This window comes from Canis lupus, chromosome 36 (assembly GCF_003254725.2).
Source record: "Canis lupus dingo isolate Sandy chromosome 36, ASM325472v2, whole genome shotgun sequence".
In the NCBI taxonomy this organism is placed as follows: domain Eukaryota; kingdom Metazoa; phylum Chordata; class Mammalia; order Carnivora; family Canidae; genus Canis; species Canis lupus.
In genome coordinates, this window is record NC_064278.1 from 11,189,492 (window position 1) to 11,212,379 (window position 22,888).

A 22,888-nucleotide genomic window follows, 5' to 3' on the forward strand; every position below is an offset into this window, starting at 1 on the left:
TAAAACAAACATAAACATGCCTCCCCCTTGCTCTAAAACTTCCAATGGTCTCTATAATCCAAACTTTCAAATCTGTCATTAAAATCTCTCAGCAGTCTGGTTCTAATTTGCTCACTCCTCTGTTCATCTTCCCCTGACTGCTTGGCACTGCTAAGATTTCTATGAATTCTTATAACACTTAATATCCATCTCACCCATTTCTGCTTTGTCAGAGATTGGTTTTCGAATATTGTCTTGCCTCCTAGGTGAATTACCTGCTCCTGAAGGCAGAAACTACCTTATATACCTCATACATTTACATCCTTATATACCCCCATCATGCCTTGCCCAATTCTGAGAACAAGCAACAAACACAGGTTGACAGCAATGACATCATTTAAGCACAGTGCACTACAGAGGCTACCAGCAGGAGCTTCGAATCACGTAGAGCTCAGGCCACATCTTGCCCCCATCATTTACTACGACCTTAGACAAGTTAATTCTGAGCGTGGTTCACAACGCTGTAGCAGGGAGCAAATAGGACAATGCGTATGAAGTATGAAGCACAGGGTGTGGCATAGAACTACCATTTGCTAAGCAGTTACCATTGTTGTGTGGACAACTTTCACTCAAGTAATCACATTCTACAACTTACCTTGTTTTCAACTTGAGTAATTAGGGGAGCATCTTCGTAACCTGCTTATTCTGGTTCTGGAAACCTCCTAAAAGCATTTCATGCTTGTTTCAGAGAATAGCTATTCTAGCTATGATTTTTTTTCATCTGACCTTTCATCAGTGCTGTCCTAGAATTGAGCCCTCCTTTAGAAGGTATCCTTGCTTCTTATCCCTAAGAAGTGTTTCCAGAAAAGGGATACTTTGTCAAATGATAACTCACCCAAGGTCTCCATCCAGATTTTCAAATACTTCGCCTCCAACAGTTTCATTATCTGGATTCAGACAGATTTCTATCATGTTATAAAGGGCATTTTGACCCCAATCACTGTCTTTCCGAGCTTTATTAAAATGTCGAAGGGCATCATTTGGTTCTCCAGTATACCTTGTTAGATGTTTAAAAAAGAAAAAAAAAAATCACTTATTTCAATCATTGACTACAAACTTTAAGTCATTTATAAGCTCTTTGGTAAATAAAATCATTAACATATTTTGAAATGAAGTTTTATCTTAAGACAAATGAAAGGTTATCTACTTTATTCACAAGGAAGAAAATAACTATTACGTGGTACTTATTCACCAATAGATTTACCAAAGATATAGTCCTTTACAGTACTGAAATCCTGGCTCCAACTTTGCTCTGGAGTTACGTTTTTCAGCCATTGAGAAAAATCTTGGAACATCCTCAAGTTTGCCACATCTTCTCAGGAAATCAATTAAACGAGATAATGTCATATAATTATCTAGAAAGAAACAGTATTTCAGACATGGACAACATTTTATATTTCTTGTTTTGACTGTTATAATCCAATTTCATTAAAATATAGTTTACTTCAAATGAGCAAAATTTAAATACAAGCAAAATTAATGTCTTAGGGGTTATAAAGCCCTAAAGAGACTGTGTGAGCAACTGGATAAAGGTTCAGTTGGTCTGGACAGTGAGAGAAGCCAATCTATAAAATACAAGCCAATCTATTAAAATGTACATTTGTCATAACTTAATTTTCAGCTGTTCCTGGGACCCAAACCTACAAAGAGTCTCTGCATTGGTCATCTAAATCCTAACTGTAAAATTCAGGAGGGTTGATGAGATTGCACAGGCCGAGTCTATCTCTGACCTCCTTTCTCACTCATTGCACCTAGGAAGGGGGTGAGAATGGTACCTTTTGGTGCTAATGTTTGGGGTGGGCAATTAGAAATTTTACTCTACAATTGCCTTATTATGTATATGTGACTAATATACTGGATGTTAGCTACCATAATATAACTGTAACAGATTAGTCCCAGTGTTTTAATCCTATTTTATCTTCTGAGAAAAAAGAATTGATTTAGTTCTTTGATGTCAAGTATAATTTCCTGGCAGGTTCCTAGAAAGCCTTCTCCCAATTCTATCTAGTTCTTTCGCATCACTAAAATACTAAGTTTTGAGAAAAATTTTAAAATGTTTTTAAGATTGTAAAAATAATTCACGGACATCTTAGAAAATTTGGAAAAACACAGAAAAGTATAAAGAAGAAAAAAATCATTCATATTCCCACCAGCTGGAAATTAAAACATTTTGGTACAATTCCTTTCATATATTTATGAGTGAAAATCATTCTGACAATACTTAAATGCATGCTTAAAATTTTGTTTCTTTGCTTACATATATACAAAATTGAAGGCACCTTGGGGTTTTAATTTTGGTTCAACATTACACAGTAAACATTTCCCAACTGTCAATAAACGGTCTTCAAAAATGGTTGATTTCAATGGCTGCATAGTAGTCTATTATATTGATGGCTCACATTTTATTTCTCTATAGTTGTGCTTTGTTAGGTATTTGGGCTCTGAAGTTTCAGTTAGCACAGGATTCGTAGTAGGAGATTTGCAAAAATCCTCATTATATGTTATGCCGATCATTTTTGTAGAGTGAGTGAGAATTAAAAGACACAAACAAATGCTTTTTAAGCAATTTAATCCTTGATTTTATGTTCCAAGAAGAGAAAATATCATATGATCTGGCAAGTCCACTTCTGGGTATATATTCAAAAGAACTGAAAGCAGGGCATCAAGCAAATATTTGTACACCAGTATTTACAGCAGCATTACTCACAATAGCCAAAAGTGGAGACCACTCCAATGTTCATCATTAGATGAATGAATGAATGAATGAATGAATGAAAAAATAAATAAATAAATAAATAAATAAATAAATAAATAAATAAATGATATTATTCCACCTTAAAAAGGAAGAGAATTCTGACAACATGCCACAACTTGGATGAATCTTGGAAACATTACACCAAATGAAATGAGCCTGGCAAAAAATGACAAATACCACATTTCCACCTTATATAAAGTATCTATAGTCATCAAATTCATAGAGGGGAAGAATGGTGATTGCCAGGGGATAGGGAGGGAACCTTGGGGAGTTAGTGTTTAATGGGTACAGAATTTTAGTTGGAATGATGAAAAAGTTCTGAAGATGAATAATGATAATGGTTACAAAATAATTTGGATTTGCTTAATGTCACTGAACTGTACACTTAAAAATGGCTAAAATGGTAACTTTTATGCTATGTATTTTGTTATGTTACCACAATAAAAAATATATTAAAAAAACCGCTGTAGGCTCTCTACTCTATCATATGATGTCAAGATAATTTAGGTTATGACAACAGTATCATTTGCCTTCCTAGGCCTATAATCTTGGGTCTCAAGATTTTTTTCTTCCTGCTTTTTAGCATCACTAAAAAGTAGAGCATGATAAGAATAGAGTTTCAGAAAAAGAGGATTCAAATGTATCAGTCTTGTCATTTAGCTATACAAATTCAAGCAAATTACTCAAATTCTCTAAATGAAAGATTACTTATTTTCTTAATAGGATTATAATGTTGACCCTTAAAATGCCATTGAAACCAAATAAAACAAGGTCATGAGAGAGCTTTAAAAATACAATGGTCATTAGGAATATTTACAAGTTCAAAAGTTTTGATAGGAACTAGGGGTATCTACCTATAATAAGTTTGTGGAATCTAGAAGCTGTATTGGATGAGGCAGGACATAAAGGTTAAAATTTCTGGCCAGGGCAGCCCAGGTGGCTCAGTGGTTTAGTGCCGCCTTCAGCCCAGGGTGTGATCCTGGAGATGCGGGATCGAGTCCCACGACCCACTCCCTGCTTCTCCCTCTGCCTGTGTCTCTGCTTCTCTCTCTCTCTCTCTCTCTCTCTGTCATTAATTAATAAATAAAATCTTGAAAAATAAAAATAAAAAAATAACATTTCTGGCCAAAGTTTTTTATTTTATTTTTTTATGATATTGCTAATACATGTGGTGCATCATATTGCTAATGTTTTCTAAAGTCAGCGTTTGGAGGCTAGGTGATAATTATCACCTTGTAATATTACTGAAATGTATTACTATTCAAATACATTCAAATTATCATCACCACTGATAGATAAAATTACATTAATGTCTTTTGGTTAACCATGCAATCTGACAGCAGGCAAATTTCCGTATTTAAGGAATCCATTGAAAACTGAAATGTATTACATTGAAAAAAAAAAAACTTAGCCATACTTGTTGTTGGATAGTGAGAAAATATCAAAATAATTATAGTGTGATGTGATATGGCATGAATAAGGTGCTACATGGAATTACAAGGCACAGAATTCCTAACTTTGCCTGCGGGACGCAGGAGGTTTCCGCATAGAATCAGCCTTCTGGGCAGCCTGAAGGCTAAGAGGAGGATCCCGCCAGGCAGCAAAGACATTCTGAGGGGTTCCGCAGGGGGGCAGATGGTATGTGCGGAGAGACAGAGCAGCAGTGCTCAGGGAGTGCTGGTAAGTCCAAGGTTTCTAGATCTTAAAGTGGAGGAAGAGGGGTAAGAGGTACAAATGGACCAATAATTTAAGGCCATCTTATTATCAAAAGAATGCTGATTTTAGACTCTATCCTGGAGAGCCATCCTAAATTTTAAGCAAAGGAATAGCTTTTGATTTATGAAAGTGAGATGAAGTCCTATGAAGGTGTGGGGCAGCAGGAGCCGAGAGGCTGGAAGGTGAGTGTGGAACCTGCGCTGGCCGCCGGGTGAGCAGGGGCTAGGAGAGGCCCCCTGTGTGTGATAGAGGCTCCTCCGCAGTCAGACCTGATGGGCCCTGTTCAGCAGTTGATGTGAGGGGAGGGAAAACCCAGAGAGAGACTTTGCCTGATGGAGATTTTGAAAGAGAAGAGGTGTCATCTGTCAAGAGAACAGTAATTCCACCCATAAGAAGGATTCTCTACTAAGATTAAGTCAAATTAGACAGTGTATTTCTGAAGTAAGCTAAAATACAGCATTAATTTAAGGTATGTGCTGCTAAGGATGACTTATAATTCATGCGGAAAGTATAAACACAGAGGCGTTAGAATAGTTCTGATAAAACAGATCTGTGAATGGAGTCCTACTAGGAATAAAGCATAGAACACAAGGTTAAAAACATAACAACGACATAGACAATGACAATTTTCTTGACATTTTATATTTTCAAATGTCTAGATATTTGAGCCATTCATTGATCCATTCAGCCAATAAACATTTCTTTTGCACCATCTATGTGTCAGGCAATGTACCCAATGCCAGGGATGTAAGATGAACGTGACGTGATCTCCACAAACTTGAGGAGTTTGCAGTTTCGTGGAGAAGACAAATGTATGCGCAAATATTTTCAGGCAATCGCTAAAAGAAATAAAGAAGTATGAAGGGAGTTATCCAGGACTGGGGTAATCAATGCGTCCCAGATTGTTGAGACCTTCTTTCTTTTAGTTTCGGAATTCCGCATTATCTAGGGGATCCTTCAGTCTCAGGCAAATCGAGGTAAATGATCACCCTACTCAGCAGCACATAAGGCATCTTACACAGTAAGTGGTGCCAGAAAGACACAAGCTTTTGTTCTTGGCAGAGGGTGAGTATATTTTGGACTATGTGTTGGGAAGGATAGTGAAGAAGAATAAGGAAGGCAAAGTACACTATAGGCGACAGGGAAAAGAAACACGCAAGGATTTGGAGGTGTGGACACCCATCATTTGATGTTTGCTATTTCTGGAGTACAAGGTCCTTATGCTGAATTTACAAATAATTTATTTTGTACTTGTTTATAAACAGTCCAAAGCTGCCAGTCAATTTGACTATTATTTATTAAAAAAAAGTGCTGATGCTAAGTTACTTGGCTGAAATGAAATTCACATGACAGATGAGGGCTTCTTCAAATCTTCTATGTGAGCATCCTAATGTCATCAAGGACTTAAAAATATTCACAAGGGCAAAGGTGTGTTTTTTAAAGAAACCAGGATGGATTATTCTCTCAGAGGAAAGTGCTGCTACATGGAAACAGCTGGAGACAGAATGAAAATAGCATGTATGCTCCCTTAAGAGGCAGTTCAGAGAAGAAGGAAAGGACAAAACTGAGTCTGGAACCCAGGAGAGGAGCAGCAAGAGAAAAATAACAGGCCTAAAGCAAGCAAGAATCAGCTGTGGGCAACTGGGTGGGCAGGATGGGCCTGTATTTTGAACTCTCAGAGAGTAGAGGGGGTAAGGTGTTGACATAATTAACACAGAGCAGAAGCTGGGACCCACGGGGGCAAGAAACAACCAGGCGTCCCTCAAATTCAAGTTTTTTAAAGGTATAAGCATTAGTAACTATAACACATAGAGGACTTATGGTTCTTGGAGTTGCCCTACTGGAAGGAGAACCACCCTGGGTTCACACCATCCAAACCGGGGAGCTCTGATCGCCTGTGCCATTGGCCCACTGTGGAGCCACCAGGGTTGACAAGAACTGAATGACAGCTCTAGGACTTCTCTGAGCCTTCAAACTCTCCTTGGTAAAAACACAGCTAATACACAGGACTGTTTCCACCTTCCTTTCCTGTCCTCCCTATCCTTCCCCCCTCCCTCCTTCCATCTCCCTTCTTTCCTTTGCTCCTTCCACTCTTCTTTCTATTCAATATTCACTGAGCACTAAGCTGACCAGATACTGTTCTAAGTCCTGGAAACACAGCAGCAACGACACTTCCGGGCCACTTGATATTTTTGTTCTGTGATTTATAATTTCTGTTTTGGGAGCATCTGGATGGTTCAGTGGTTGAGCGTCTGCCTTTGGCTCAGGTCATGATCCCAGGGTCCTGGGACAGAGTCCCAGATTGGGCTCCCCACAGGGAGCCTCCTTCTCCCTCTGCCTGTGTTATGTCTATGCCTCTCTCTCTCTGTGTCTCTCATGAATAAATAAAATCTTAAAAAAATAATTTTTATTTTGGTTTCTTTTACAAGGGTGATATTAAAACACACACACAAGGTAGAAAGCAGAGCAGTAAGAGGTGTTATAGATACTGGATGGCCATGGAAGGGCGCTCTCAGGAGACCAAAGAGAAAGGCAGAGGACTCAGGTGTCCTGTTGATACTGTAGAACCTTTGTGACACTCCCTGCATCACCTACTTTTAAACTTCTTGTACGTAAGAGAAAAAATTAAAAAGCAATAATTACTTGGGCCACTGGAATTTCGAGGGGGGAGGGCATTCTCCGCTACTTTCTGTTTTCAGCAAAAAGCATTCCTGAACTGTCCAGAGGCAAGGAACAGAAACCAGGGTGAGTTACGAGAAGAGAGCAGTAAAAATCTATGTGAGAGATGACGGTGGAGACCAGGTGGCAGCAGCACAGGAAGCAAAAGGTGATGGGATTTCAGATTTACCCTGAAGGTAGAGCAAACAGGGGATCTGCTGACAGACGGGATGTGGTACAGAGAAAGATGAGCCAAAGGTCACTCTAAGGGTTAGGGCCTGGGATGCTAAGGTGGCTCAGGGCGCGAGTCCCGGGATTGAGTCCCATGTCGGGCTCCCTGCATGGAGCCTGCTTCTCCCTCTGCCTGTGTCTCTGCCTTTCTCTCTCTCTGTCTCTCATGAATAAATAAATAAATCTTTAAAAAAAAAAAAAGTGTTAGGGCCTAAGTGGGTAAGTAGTGATGCTATTTCCTAAGGAGAAGAATGAAATAAGGAGTAGATTTGAAGGGAGGGAAAGATACACTGTTCTCTGTGGACATGTTAGGCTTGAGATCCTGGGACAGCCGAGGGGGAATGTAAACAGGCGGTGGTGTGTAGGAGTCAGCACCGGAGATGCACATCTGCAAGACACCAGCACACACACAGCACATAAAGCCACAGGCTTGGATGAAGTCAGCCAGTGGGCTGAATGGATTAAAAAAAGATTTAAAAGTTCAAGAGCCATGGTCTAGAACATTCTGAGATTTACAGGTCATAAAGAGAACACAGATCTAACAAAGGGGTGGACCGTAGGAAGGGGAAAGCCCAGGTAAGGCTAGCAGGCCAGTAGCCAGTGAGAGCCCTTAACGGGGAGGGGGGTAAAGGAGGGGCCGTGCTGAGCACAAAGAGCCCAGCAATCCACGTCAGAGCTAAGAAGTGGATGCACCGTGGAAGGAGCCTCGGTGTCCATCGACAGACGAATGGATAAAGAAGCTGTGGTCTATGTAAACAATGGAATATTCCTCAGCCATCAGAAACGACAAATCCTCACCATTTGCTTCGACGTGGATGGACCTGGAGGGTATGATGCTGAGTGAAATAAGTCAATCGGAGAAGGACAAACATTATATGGTCTCATTCATTTGGGGAATATAAAAAATAGTGAAAGGGAATAAAGGGAAAGGAGAGAAAATGAGTGGGAAATATCAGAAAGGGAGACAGAACATGAGAGACTCCTAACTCTGGGAAACGAACTAGGGGTGGTGGAAAGGGAGGTGGCCGGGGGGGTGGGGGTGACTGGGTGGCGGGCACTGAGGGGGGCACTTGACGGGATGAGCACTGGGTGTTATTCTATATGTTGGCAAATGGAACACCAATAAAAAATAAATTTATTAAAAAAAAAAAAGAAGTGGATGCAGGATCCGATGCGGGATCCAGCCGCACCGAGTGGCTGGCTGCCCTGCAGAAGGGGCTGCCCTGGGCCCCGGAGGCGAGCTGACACAGGGGACACAGCACGGGTGGATGCCGCCTACAGGAAATCTGCTAGGAAGGACAATGCAAGAATGGAGCAGCAGCTGGAAGGAAGAGTAACTGGAGAGTTAAGAATGGGTTCAGCAACTATAGCCAAACTGTGGAAGGAGCCTCGGTGTCCATCGAAAGATGAATGGATAAAGAAGCTGTGGTCTATGTATACAATGGAATATTCCTCAGCCATTAGAAACGACAAATACCCACCATTTGCTTCAACGTGGATGGAACTGGAGGGTATTATGCTGAGTGAAGTAAGTCAGTCGGAGAAGGACAAACATTATATGTTCTCATTCATTTGGGGAATATAAATAATAGTGAAAGGGAGTAGAAGGGAAAGGAGAAGAAATGTGTGGGAAATATCAGAAAGGGAGACAGAACGTAAAGACTCCTAACTCTGGGAAATGAACTAGGGGTGGTGGAAGGGGAGGAGGTCCACCAGCAACTGGGTGGCGGGCACTGAGGGGGGCACTTGACGGCATGAGCACTGGGTGTTATTCTGTATGTTGGCAAATTGAACACCAATAAAAATAAATTTATTATTATTAAAAAAAAAAAGAATGGGTTCAGCAAAGGGCTCTCACACCACGCTCCTTGCAGACAGAGGAAACAACGACGGGGGCAGGAGAGAGAAGTGGAGGGAGAGAGCCCTCCAGGAGGTGGTGGGGGGCTGCGCGCGGGGGGCACACCCGGGGAGGACAGTCGCTGGGGGCAGGCAGGCCTGGTGACAGGCCGATGGAGACCTTCTCTTCCAGTCGTTCCTCCGACTCAAGTAGGAGGCAGCATTTTTAGCTGAGAACAGGGAAGGGGGAAAGGGGACTGGAGGCTTGAGGAGGGAGGAGAAAGTGTACAAAGCAGTTGGAGTGAGAGAATTCACTAGAGAAACACAGCAGCTGCCAGGCAGCATGTGAGGGCCCACTGGGGTCTGTGGTCATAATTCAATGGGAGGCCAGTCAATGGTGTTGCGTTTTCCTTACAGCGCTTCCTGCTGCTCAGGGGCAAGTGTGGAATAAGTGGACAGCTGGGTTCAACCGAGGCTTCCCCAACAGGCAAAGGGAGGAGAAGAGAAGTGATTGTGTTATAAAAACATAATCAGTGGATATTTACCTGGTTTGCGCTCTAAAAGCTGCTGTAAATGAAACACCGCTTGTTCATAGTCCTGTTTCCTGAACATGAGGTCGGCCATCATCTATAAAGGTAAAAGTTGGTTCTAAAAATATTGCCGAAAAAAAAAATAAAAATAAAAATAAAAATAAAAATAAAAATATTGCCGTATTGACAAAGCGTATCCTTTCCTGTCAAGATTTAGGGCTACGTAAACACACACGAAAAACAAGAGGAGGGCAAAGTTTATAAAAAAGAGCCGTTTAAAATTCAAGTACACCTTCAGCAGATTAGCCCTGATATCAGCCTAACGGGAGATAATTAAAGATGTGAAACAGATCGCTCTGCTCACAAAACTTTATTTTTAGCAGAAAATATGTCTCAAGTGGTTATTTTAAAAATAGAAATTTGAAGGGAATTGCACACTCTATGTGTTATCATAGAAAAGATGCCTCCCTGGACGTGGCTAAAATGACGAGAAGATTTTTAAAGACCCCAAACACTCTTAAACCCTAAATATTTCAAAGGAATAAAATGAGCAAGATCTACTGAGCTTTTCTTATTGTGTGTTTTAGAAGGGATACTTTTTATATTTCTTTTCAGCCATAATGATAACTTTCAGTGAACCTCACACACTGTCATCTATGTAGCTGTTTGAAAAGCAATGCATACCTCAACCCAGGCAAAAATGAGGAAGCAAAGCAAAACTCAGAAACACACCATCTTAGAATGACAGTTTTTTTCTGTAACTCCAACAAAAGTCCCACAGAAACTTTTAAATGAGTCCAGCATCTCTGGCTAAGTACAAAAAACTTAGTCTTTAGCAAATGGTAGCTTTATCCCGTGAACTCCTCCTGACGAAGGATCCTCTTAGGCATGAAGGAAAATTAACGAGACCCAAAAGCGTAAGTAAAGGCTAGACTAGGTTTACTATTCTTTGTTTCTTAAGAAACAAAAAGATTCTTGGTCTTTATTGGTAAAATGTATTAATGATGTTAAAAATATTATTTCTTCCAAAAGCCAACACAAGCTAGGCCTAAGTATTAGTTTTATCGGGGTAAAATTTGAAACCTCCACATGAAATATAAAACACAATGCCTTGGGGATCCCTGGGTGGCTCAGTGGTTTAGCACCACCTTCGGCCCAGGGTGTGATCCTGGAGACCTGGGATCGAGTCCCATGTCGGGCTCCCTGCCTGGAGCCTGCTTCTCCCTCTGCCTGTGTCTCTGCCTCTCTCTCTGTGTCTCTCATGAATAAATAAATAAAATCTTCAAACAAACAACAAAACAAAACAAAACCACAATGCCTTTACAGCACTGAAGTCTCCTGGACTAACCATGGTGGCAGCCTCATTGTCCTGGTCACTCTGGAGAAGTAGAGCACATTGCCGGAGGCAGGCATCTGGATCTTCCTGTGCCAGGTATAATCGTGCCAGCTCCAACATTATCTGTACAGAAAAAGTGCAACACCAGTCAGAAACTGTTTTGGAATAAAAAATGAATAAGGAGGGACACCTGGGTGGCTCAGCAGTTAAGTGTCTGCCTTCAGCCCAGGGCGTAATCCTGGAGTCCCGGGATTGAGTCCCACATCGGGCTCCCTGCATGGAGCCTGCTTCTCCCTCCTCCTGTGTCTCTGTCTCTCTCTCTCTGTCTCTCTCTCGAATGAATAAATAAAATCTTCAAAAAAAAATGAATAAGGAAAATGTGTGTGACTTTTGTGTGACCAAAAGTGATTGCAGTAAACATGCCCAGCACGACAGGCAGGAAAACTATAGGCATGTTCGGCTTTACTTTCTCCAATACTGGAAAAAAAGGAAAAGAGAAACACAAAGCACTGTGGAAAGGATGCTGATCTTAAACCAGATATTAGATTCTAGTCTAGGCTTCTCCACGATGGGCCCAAGTCCCTGTTACCTCTTGAAACCTGTTTTCTCATTTGAAAAATAAAAAGCTTGAAGCAGATAATTTCTAAGGTATCCTTCAGATTTGAAACCATGATTCCAACTCCTTTAGCTGTCACTAAACAAGGTACCTGTTTGGTTATGCCTTAAAGGTTCTTTTTCCCTTACATCTGAGTTGTATTAATTTTAAAAGGTTCAATTTAAAACCTTAAATTCTAACATAGGGTTGTCTTTTGTTCTACATCATGAAATAAGTCTCAGAGACAAATACCATATGAGTTCACTCAGATGTGGTGTTTAAGAAACAAAACCAAAAAGCAAAGGGGAAAAAAAGAAGAGAGAGAGGCATAAACCAAGAAATAGACTTTTAACCACAGAGAACACATGGAAGGTTACCAGTGCGTGTGTGTGTGTGGGGGGGGGGTGGGGAATGGGTGAAATAAGTGATGGGGATTAAGGAGGGCCCTTGGAGTGATGAGCACGGGGTGTTGTGTGGAAGTGCTGAATCACACTATATGGTACATCTGTAACTAATATTACTTTATGTTAACCAGAACTTAAGTTAAAAAAAAGAAAAAAGAAAAATATACATTTTTTTAAAGAAAAAATCATCTATCAAGTTCTGAGAGAGTAACAGGATTTTAGTTTACATAACCAGACACATAAAGAAGTTTTCTATACCAGTATTGTCCTTACATTTATCCTCATGCTGTGCCAATTGAGATAACAGATTCTAGTCACACTTTTGTTCATATCCACCAAACAGCAATTGAAATACAGAGGTATGCAACCACAGTTTAGTAAACTCAACTGAATCATCTAGATCCAGATATTTGAAATTGAGAAATTGTTTTACAGTGATTACTAAAATACAGATTAATATAAAAAAACTCCAGAGCTTATGGATTTTCTTTATAACACTTTACCATAATAATTTTTAAAGCTCTAACATTAGTGTAAGGCATCATAAGTATTTTGAAGAATTTCTAGAAAAGATGCTTATTTTTCAGCTTGTATTTTTATGACATTTTTCTTTTCTTTCTTTCTTTTTTTTTAAACAAATAAGCTGGTCAAAATTTTACATTTGGGGCCACAGTATAACAAATGACATCTGGAATAAAAGGTGGTGAAAATTTTACAAAGGTACTGACCTTATTATCTGTATCACAGTGAACAAGAGCCTCTCTATAAAACTTAATTGCTTTTTCATAGTCTCGCTGAGCAACAGAATGTTTTGCAATCCCTGCACAAATTTCAGCTGCTAACTGTTTCTGTGCGGGAGCTGCGTCTGGCTGTTCCATCTGAACACGCTTTAGTACCCGAGTTTGTAATTCTCGAGCCTAGAAAAAAAAATATGGATAAAAAGGAATTTTAAAAAGAAATAGAAAATAAATGAAACAATTCTCAATAACTCACACACAGCATAATTTTACAGAAGATCTACTTATGCCTTATTGGCCCTCAATCTAACAAAGCCTGATCCAAGGAAAATGTCTTAATTGAGGTCTTAAACATGCACTTGTTTGCAAATGAGCCAGCATGCACGTATCTTTCCAACTGAAGTACACAAAAATTACGGAGTCTTTTCCCACTGTAATCAGGATTATGTACAGAAAGCTCACTAAGGAGGAAATGCAACCATGAAACAAATATTTGAAAAAATAATCTAGGTGCTGTAATTAAATAAGTGGAAATGTAAAATGTTTATTAAATTAATAAACTACTATCTAAACATTATTAAATCAAATATTGGCAAGTCTCAGGCACTAAGTACATCCATATATTGTTGATGACATACAAATGAGTCCAATCTTTCTGGAGAACATCCTCACAAAACATGCTAACTCGATAAACTAACCAGACTATTGAATCTAGCTGGTTTACTCTTTGGAAGGCTATTATGGATATTACTTAGAAGAAAAAAAGAAAACATGTTATCTGTCATAAGGGAAAAAATATCTTTTGTTTGTCGTAAAAACACAAAAAGAAACAACAAGAAAAAAACAAACCTGAGAGCAACTCAAATGTCTAATGACAGAGAAATGACTATTGACTGGCAGAGTTTATGTAAGGTCCAGTGCTAAACACACCCAGGAAGGGAGGGGTGCCTTCGAGGTGAGAAGGTACAGTAGGTTGCTAAGCTGGAAGATTATGGGCCTTACTACCTACATGTTTGATTTCTGAAACACTGAGACCTTCCTTTCGTAATTGATAGAGAAATCCTATGTTTTAGGTCTTCACAATAAAATTTAACTTTGAGCTATAGATAAGCATCCACTAATGCATTCATGCATTCATTTAACAAAGAATAAATGGCCACCATCTGCCACACATTCTGCTACACACAGGGAGCCCTTCTGGGCACTCTTGTCAAAATGTTGGTTGACAATTGGTCTTTGATGAAGATGGTCTAAAGCTGAGTATTCTTTAGAACCAGAGGTCATAATATTAATTTAAGGCATCATAATAAGCGTTCTTTTAGAAATGAAAGAGGAAAGATTAGAAAAATAATGGTGTATAGAGCATGTAGTAAAGATTAATACTGTTTCATGAAATTTTTATTTTGGTTATACTAATGTATGTTTACTTAAGTACAGAGGGATGTGTACACAGGATTGTTTCATGTTGTGTTGTATCAGCAAATATTGGTGTGCATGGTTTTGCACATAGGTGCACAAACATCCACTCTTACACACAAAAAAACTCTGAAACAATTGGTCTAAATAGACTGATTGTATCTGTTTCGCAGTATCTTTTACACCTGTTGTGCCAGTTTAATTATTAATTCTACCTTCTTCCCTTTCAAAAGTATTTGATTTGAATCATAAATTCTATGGTTATTCTACGTCTCAAGGATATACAATTCATTCTCTAAATAGTCTAATTTTTACCCCTGCATCAACTAAATCTCTACAAAGTCAGATAAGATCTCATTAGCTTAATTTCCTAGATGTTGTGATGCTTTGCATTTTCTTTTTTTCTTTTTAAGATTTTATTTATTTATTTGAGAGAGATTGAGAATACCAGTAGGGAGAGAGAAGCAGGCTCCTTGAAGAGCAGGGAGCTAGACATGGGGCTCAACCCCAGGATCCTGAGACCATGATCTGAGCCAAAGGCAGATGCTTTAACTGACTAAGCCACCCAGGTACTCCTATGCTTTGAGTTTTCTTAAAGGTAAATAATCAGGGCACAGTTTTTTGAGCACAAATTTTTTGCATTTCCTATTAAAGGCATTTCATAAAAGAACACTCATAAATTATTATAAGTATATACAATGATCATTAGGAAACATTTTCATATAGAATAAAATTTTTTTGAATAATTGATACCATTCCCTATGTTTTCCCTTGGATTCCAGAAAGATCACAACTAAATTTAATTATCTGTTACAATAACTATGTTGACTTTGATTGTCAATATATTTAACTTTTCTCTTCCTCTTCTTATTTTATAAATTCCCTAAAATCCTTGGATAGAATGAAGCATAAACATCTTATTCCACAGACTTAAATACAATCTGTTCATATTAATGAAAACTATATAAAGTTATGAAAGTCATAAAATTGTTAGTGTTTTATAGCATATAGGTTGTTTATATCTGATTTAGATTTTATTTTCACAAAAAAATGGTTAATATGCCAAAAGTGGACTTTTTTTCCCTATATTTGTTCCTGCAATTAAAAACTTAAAATAAGTTTCCTTTCAGTCACTCAGCTAAAATTTTAAGCACCTATCATGGAAGACAGATTTTTTAAGATGACTCCCATGATTCTCACTTCTTGGTCTTCACTCCCTGGTACGATCATCACCCCTCTCTGTGTGAGGTGTAACCTTAACTTGCTTGTAACCAACAGAACATGGCAAATATACTGGAATGTAACTCCCACGATTACAGCACATAAGACTCTGTCTTGTTAGCAGACTCATTCCACAGTCCTCCTCCCTTGCTGACTTTGAATAAGATAAGTAGTCCTATTAGCTGGCCTACCAGGGAAAGAGCTGAAGAACTTCTAGGATCTGAGAATCTCTAGGATCTGCAACAAGGAGCAAACAAGAAGCTGGAGCTCTTGTCTTATAGCCTTGAGGGAATGAATTCTACTAATAACCTATATAAGCTTGGAAGTAGATCCTCCACCAGGTAAGTCTCTAGATGAGGACCCAGCCCTGGTTACAACTTGACTATCTTGACACCTTGTAGAGGACCCAGCTAAACCATGCCCAGAATACTGACCCACAGAAACTGTGAAAAAAATAAATGCGTGTATTGTCTTCACCAACTAAAATTTATGCTAATTTGTTACACAGCACAGAAAACTAATGAGTCAAGTATTTGCTAGGGGCATAAAACATGAGACTATACCCACACTCATGGAAATTTTAATTTTAGCAGAAAGATACATAATAAAATAACTACCACAAATTATGAGTTTTATGGCTGAGAAATACCAGTCCCTGTAGGAGTACATAATACGAAACCTAACCTGGTCTTGGAGGTGAAGTGAGATTTAAAGAATTATTGGTAGTCACACCCAGGTGAGTTTGGGAGAAAGAAGGGAGATGGAACTAGAATATAGGCATTAGGAATTACAGGTGAGGGATACTATTGCTTAGCCAGAGAATTAGAAGGAAAAATGGCTAGAAATACAGAGAAAATTTACATCAGGTAAGTTTGTTAAATTATTTGGTTTTTATTCTAGAAGGAAGCTTCTTCTATAGGGCAATTACTACTACATGTTTATAAGCCATGGAGTGACAAGATCAGGTCTGCCTTTCAGACTAATTATGCTGGTGTTGGAAGAGAATAGGGATCAGTGAGGAGGCTATTGGAGGCATCTGGCAAAAGATAATGCTGGACGGGGCTAAAAGGTGACAGAGATGACAGAGATGGAAAACTGTGGAGTTATTTCAGAAATCTGAAATTTTTAGAAAGTAAAATTAATAAGACTCGGGGCTTCCTTAAATGCAGTACGTTTTTCCACTTCCTAAAATGTTTAGCAACTATGCAAAAATACTGTGATGGAACCCTTCAAGTCCTATAATTTGGGGATTAGGCTCAGTAAATGGCTCCTAAATAAATGAACTTAAAATATTAAAAACTTTTATGACATTTATAAGTTTTTATTTGAACTGTAACTCAAGATTTATCATTTTGGAGATAAGAATGCAGAGAATGTTAACAAGAAGAATTTTATGGTTCTTTACATTTTATTAAAGATGAATAATCTCTGTGCTATAACATATAAGCTTAAAATTAGTAAAATTTGGGGGGATCCCTGGGTGGCGCAGCGGTTTGGCGCCTGCCTTTGGCCCAAGGCGCGATCCTGGAGACCCGGGATCGAATCCCACGTCGGGCTCCCGGTGCATGGAGCCTGCTTCTCCCTCTGCCTGTGTCTCTGCCTCTCTCTCTCTCTCTGTGACTATCATAAATAAATAAAAATTAAAAAAAAAAAAAAAAAAAAAAAAAAAAAAACCTATGTGTGTGCCTGAATTTAAAAAAAAAAAAAAAAAATTAGTAAAATTTGGTTCATTGACATTGTCTAACCATGTATACTGTTTATTCTCCTCTTAGTGTTGCTTGATGTATCTGCTCAGATAACATAAGGACTCATGTAACCAGGGCAATGGGACTAGCAGTATTCATAAAAAGGTAAAATAGGCCAAATTCACTTCTGAAATATTTTCGATGTCTGAATTTACTAAAATTACACGTTCCTAGTAGCTAATGGTAGCTAACCTAAGGTTAGGTATAATTTTCTTATCATGTGATCAGAAAATACGGATTAAAACATACCAACAATTAAGGATAAGATATTAACATTTTAAAGATTACATGTTGTAATGAAATCATAAACTTAGATGGGTATCACAGAAATCAATTCATTCACAGCTAGAATAAAAAAAATTGGACATTTTGACAAGTTATTGAAATATGTCATTTTACACACATAAACACACACACACACACCACTATTAGCTAATGCTCAAAGTCAAAATATTTGATACATTTTTTGGAGAATGCAGAACTCTTTTGAGTACGTGAAAATTAGGTCAAAAGGTGGCAAGCAGTGTGGTCTCCTAAACACAGGATTACTAGTGAAATGCTCTATGTTCCACTTCAAGCTCAGAAAAGATGTAGGATAAATCAATGAACGAACCTCACTTAATAGACACATGTTGAACTAAGCACTCAGTAATGACAGAAACACATTATTTCAAATCTACATGGAACCTATACCAAGATTTATTATAAGATAGAAAGCAAGATTTAACAAATATCAAAGGATTGAATCGTTCAAAGTATGTCTTTGACCACAATGGAATTAAACTAGAAACCAAGATCCAAAAGATAAAAAGGACTGAAATATAGAGAACAAACTGGTGGATGCCAGAAGGGAGGGTATGGAAGGATGGATAAAATAGGTGAAACTGATTAAGAGGTACAAAAAAAAAAAAAAGGATAGCAAGAAAATCAGAACTGCTTGGAAATAACCAAGGAGGTAATCAAAGTGGAAAGGAGGAATATTATGAACTGAGTAATAATAAACTTTATTTATTATTTAAAGTTTAAAGGAGGTAGCTAAAGCAATGCTTAGAGAAAAATCCATTACCTTAAAGGAACAAGAACAGAACTAATGCCAACTAATCCATTATCTAACATACTATTTGAATAAGCTAGGCAAAGATCAGCAAACCAAATCCAAAGAAAGTAGAAGAATTTAGTTAATGAACTAAAAGGAAAAACATTAATGAAGCAGAAAAGGCAAAAGTAGGTTTTTTTAAAAAAATATTAAGATAATTAATGCCTGCCATAATTTATTATTAATAGTAGAAGGAAAATAAAACAAAATCTCCTATATCAGGATCATAAAATAAGTCCTTTTTATAGTACTTGCAGACATTCAAAAATAAGATATAATGAAGAAATTGATGTCAATCAACTGGACAATTTGATGAAATGAACAAATTACTTAAAAATGCAACAGTTCAAACTAATATAAGAAGTTTAAAAATAGTTTAAAATCTGGAGATGTTGAATTCACTAATAAAAACCTTCCATCAATGAATCCTCAAGATCCAAATGGGTTTTAATATTGAATTGTTCTAAACATTAAAGAAATAGCAACAGTCTTAGAGATCCAATCTCCCTCATGAACACAGATATACAAATTTTGAACAAAATATTAGTATCTTTAAATTTCAGCAATATCTTTTTAAAAATCACAACAAAGTGACATTTATTTAAGGAATATAAGGGTGGTTTAACATTTGAAAATCAATCGATTTAATACACCACATTAACGGGGAAAAATAGGGAGAAAAGTCATGAGCATCTTGATAGCTGCAGAGGGTGAAGTTGATAAAATTTAAGTCATCTATTTAAAAAATTGTCAACAAAATAGAAATCGAAAAATCATCAAAAACCATCAGCTGCTTAGGAATACAATTAAGCAAATGTGTAGAAAACCTCTTCTTAGAAAACCTCAAAATATTAAGAGAAATTAAGGAAGATATAAATAAGCAAAAGAGAAAAAAATGAGTTCAAATTCTGCCTGTGACCTAGTCATGTGACTACACAAATTATTAAACCAAGTTTCTCAGCTCTAAAAGAGAATTAAAAATATCAACTCATTCTAACTGTTATAATAAGTAGCAATAACACATTTAAGCAGTACAACCCACTGGCATTCAATCATTATTTCTATTTTGGCTTATTTTCTGTGGCAGTTGGGCTGAAATAAATTGTCTTCCTCTTATATGTGGCATATTCCCTTCTGCTCTGACCTCCCACCCCACAACCATTCAGAAACAAATGCATATACCCGTTGTAATGAAGTGATTGCATCATCAGGTCTTTCCATTTTACTATAAACTTTTGCTAGAAGAACATGAGAACGTCCATCTTCCATTAGAGCTGACAGTTCATTTACTATAAAAGAAGATAGTGAGAACAAATATTCATTTTAAATGAATGTTTACATTTTCTACAAGTTTTGATAGTGGTCTTACAAAAGAACGGTTTGACTAATAGTGAAAAAAAGTTGAAAAACTTTGTTGGTTAATTGAAGAATGGCCAAATTAAAAAAAAAAAAAGATTTAGGATAAAAACTAGCTGGAAGAAAAGTTAAAGGACTAGATAACAACAAGGTTTTCCTTTTTTTTATTTTTTAAGATTTTATTTATTTATTCAAGAGAGACACGGAGAGAGAGGCAGAGACACAAGGCAGAGGGAGAAGCAGGCTCCATGCAGGGAACCTGACGTGGGACTCGATCCTGGGTCTCCAGGATCACACCCTGGACTGAAGGTGGCACTAAACCGCTGAGCCACCCCGGCTGCCCCAACAAGGTTTTCCTTAAAAGTGTATTAAAAGATAACAATGTAACAACATATAGGAATTTCAATTTTCATTTTTAAGCCTATAAACATCTTTGTTTATTGAGGTCATTAAAAAATAATAGAGACAAGTTGCTATGGGCAATTAAGAAGGTAACTGCTGTTTTTAAAATAACAGGTACTTGATACGTGATGAAATATGGACCTTCAGAGCACCAACTTTGATGGCAATATGGTTTCAAATCTAGGCCTTCTCATTTACTAGCTATTTAACCTTGAACAAGGTACTGATCCATTTTGTGCTTCTCTTTCATCTGTAAAATAGCAGAAATAACAGTACCTATCTCATAGGGTTGCTATAAAATTTAAAAAGTTAGTAAGTTATGAAATAAGTTGCATGTGCAAAGCAATTAAAATAATCTAGTTAAGTACTATTTGAATACCTGGTATTATTACTTAGTGATTTAAGAGCAATAAAAAAACCCTAGATAAGTAATAAAAATATGTTTCTTCCACTATCAAGTGCCACATGTATATCAAAGTGGTTTATATATATTATTTATTTCAAATCTCAGCCTGAGGGGCAGGTTCCATTATTGCTATTTTACAGGTAAGAAAAGCCATGAGATGGCACAGGAACGAGGAGACTGTCACATGGGTCAGAGGAGTAATGTTGCGTACATGAGAAGGGCCCCACAGCTCTCTCTGAAGACTCTCTGAGGGAAATGGGAGATGGCTGTGAGCTTGAGCAGACAAGAGCAGATCTATTTCATTTAAAGGCTCAATGTATCTACCCTACGACCCACAATTGCACTACTGGGTATCTACCCCAAAGATACAGATGCAGTGAAATGCCAGGTCACCTGCACCCCAATGTTCATAGTGGCAATGTCCACAACAGCCAAACTGTGGAAGGAGCCACGATGTCCTTCAACAGATGAATGGATAAAGAAGATGTGGTCTGTATATACAATGGAATATTACTCAGCCATCAGAAAGGATGAATACCCACAATTTGCTTTGAAGTGAATGGAACTGGAGAGTATTATGTTGAAATAAGTCAATCAGAGAAGGACAATCATCATATGGTTTCACTCATACATGGAATATAAGAAATAGTGAAAGGGATTATAAGGAAAAGGAGGGGAACTGAGTGGGAAATATTAGAGAGGGAGACAAACCACGAGCGAGTCCTAACTCTGGGGAACAAACAGGGTTGGGGAAAGGGAGGTGGGCGGGGGGCTGGGGTGACTGGGTGATGGGTACTGAGGAGGGCACTTGACGGGATGAGCACTGGGTGTCATACTGTATGTTGGGAAATTGAATTTAAATAAAAACAAATGGCAAAAATAAAATAAAATGTAAATAAATAAATAAAGGACTGCAGCTGCCAGGTTGAGAGAAGTTACAGCAGGGCTGTGGGGCTGAGGACGGAATAGGGAGTAGAGGTGGCAGGTCACTGCCACAATCCACTGGAGACGACGGCAGCTTGTACAGGGGGGGGCAGCTGTGGAACCAGTGACCCAGACTGGGGTTCTGAATATATTCAGAAAGTATAATCAACAGTCGGGGACCAGGGTGACAGCTAGGATTTGGGCTCTCAGCACGGCCAAGAGGATGAAGTTGTTACTGAGACAAAGAAGGCTACAAGGGGAAGAGATGTGGGGAGGCAGCTCAGGAATTCCTGTGCAGACAGGCCAAGTTTAAGATGCTTATTAGAACCCAGGTGCTACTTCTGCTACATGAAGGTGGGCGTGTCAAGGAAACTGAGCCTTACATTGCCGATTTAAAGACGGGGGTAATCATAATCACCTCAAAAACAAATGTGGACATTAACGAAATTATAATGAAATGCTCAACAAATATTTATTACGTGAAAGCATTTATATTACATAAATGTCATAAACTTACACCCATATAAGCAGAACGTGCCACTTGAATCTCTCTTTTTTTTTTTTTTTAATTTTTATTTATTTATGATAGTCACACACACACACACACAGAGAGAGAGGCAGAGACACAGGCAGAGGGAGAAGCAGGCTCCATGCACCAGGAGCCCGACGTGGGATTCGATCCCGGGTCTCCAGGATCGCGCCCTGGGCCAAAGGCAGGCGCTAAACCGCTGCACCACCCAGGGATCCCTCTCTCTTCTTTTATAACCTTTTCAAAACTGCATATGCACATGTAAGGCCATCTGTAGTGTTTCAAGCAAGGTCTGACAGACCCATGTAAATATTTTTATGAAACTAATAACACTTTATATAGTAAATGCATCCAAAATCAGAAGAATTTAAATACCGACTTCATCAAAGCAAATTAAAATACCATTTTGAAAACCTAGGAAACGTACAGTGGGCTGACCTTATCATGTATCTGAAGACATTTACAGTGGATATGACACTGGCAAAAGCAAAATAACTCAGGGCAACAAAATGGAAGGTTCCCAGAAGCAGTCATACATATAAATAAGTTTATTATATGATAAAAGTGGCATTTCGATAAATGGCACTGAAATAAAATTGTTCTCAATTTGGCAAACTATATAGTAAAAACTGTATATGGATTAAAGCACAAAAATTAGAGTTCTACAAAAATTCCAGAAAAATATAAAAGAATATTTTTACAATGTTAGGATGAGGGAATTTTTTTTTTTTCTGAGCATGATAGGAAATTTGGGACTCAAAAAAAGAAAAGATTAGTATATGTGATAATTAAGTATTCTATCTGACTGAGGAAATGAATTCAATTGAAAAAACAGAACAAAAGGATAGGCTGGAAGAAGATGTCTGCAAATGAGTAACAGGTAACAGACGATGAATCAGAGGTTCAGGGTCGAAGACAAAGGATATGAACAAAAACATCCCAGAAGAAAATGTGAC

General features: G+C 38.1%; 1 protein-coding gene and 2 long non-coding RNA genes across 3 annotated transcripts in view; 2 read left to right on the plus strand and 1 right to left on the minus strand.

Moving 5' to 3' along the window:
* TTC21B (tetratricopeptide repeat domain 21B) overlaps nt 1–22,888 on the minus strand; it is a 78,578-nt gene that overhangs the window by 16,629 nt on the left and 39,061 nt on the right. The window contains exons 19-24 of the mRNA XM_025460028.3: nt 19,498–19,604; nt 12,829–13,017; nt 11,114–11,224; nt 9,781–9,862; nt 1,244–1,394; nt 875–1,036 (exon numbers count right to left, since the gene is read on the minus strand). Of these exons, the coding sequence (XP_025315813.1) occupies nt 875–1,036; nt 1,244–1,394; nt 9,781–9,862; nt 11,114–11,224; nt 12,829–13,017; nt 19,498–19,604 (802 nt within the window). The remainder of the gene's footprint in view (nt 1–874; nt 1,037–1,243; nt 1,395–9,780; nt 9,863–11,113; nt 11,225–12,828; nt 13,018–19,497; nt 19,605–22,888) is intronic.
* On the plus strand, nt 7,901–9,932 carry LOC125754423 (uncharacterized). The gene is made up of 2 exons (XR_007408596.1): nt 7,901–8,227; nt 9,653–9,932. It is a non-coding gene; the product is annotated as an uncharacterized LOC125754423 (long non-coding RNA).
* On the plus strand, nt 15,605–21,218 carry LOC112668029 (uncharacterized). The gene is made up of 3 exons (XR_003141402.3): nt 15,605–15,815; nt 17,247–17,324; nt 20,620–21,218. It is a non-coding gene; the product is annotated as an uncharacterized LOC112668029 (long non-coding RNA).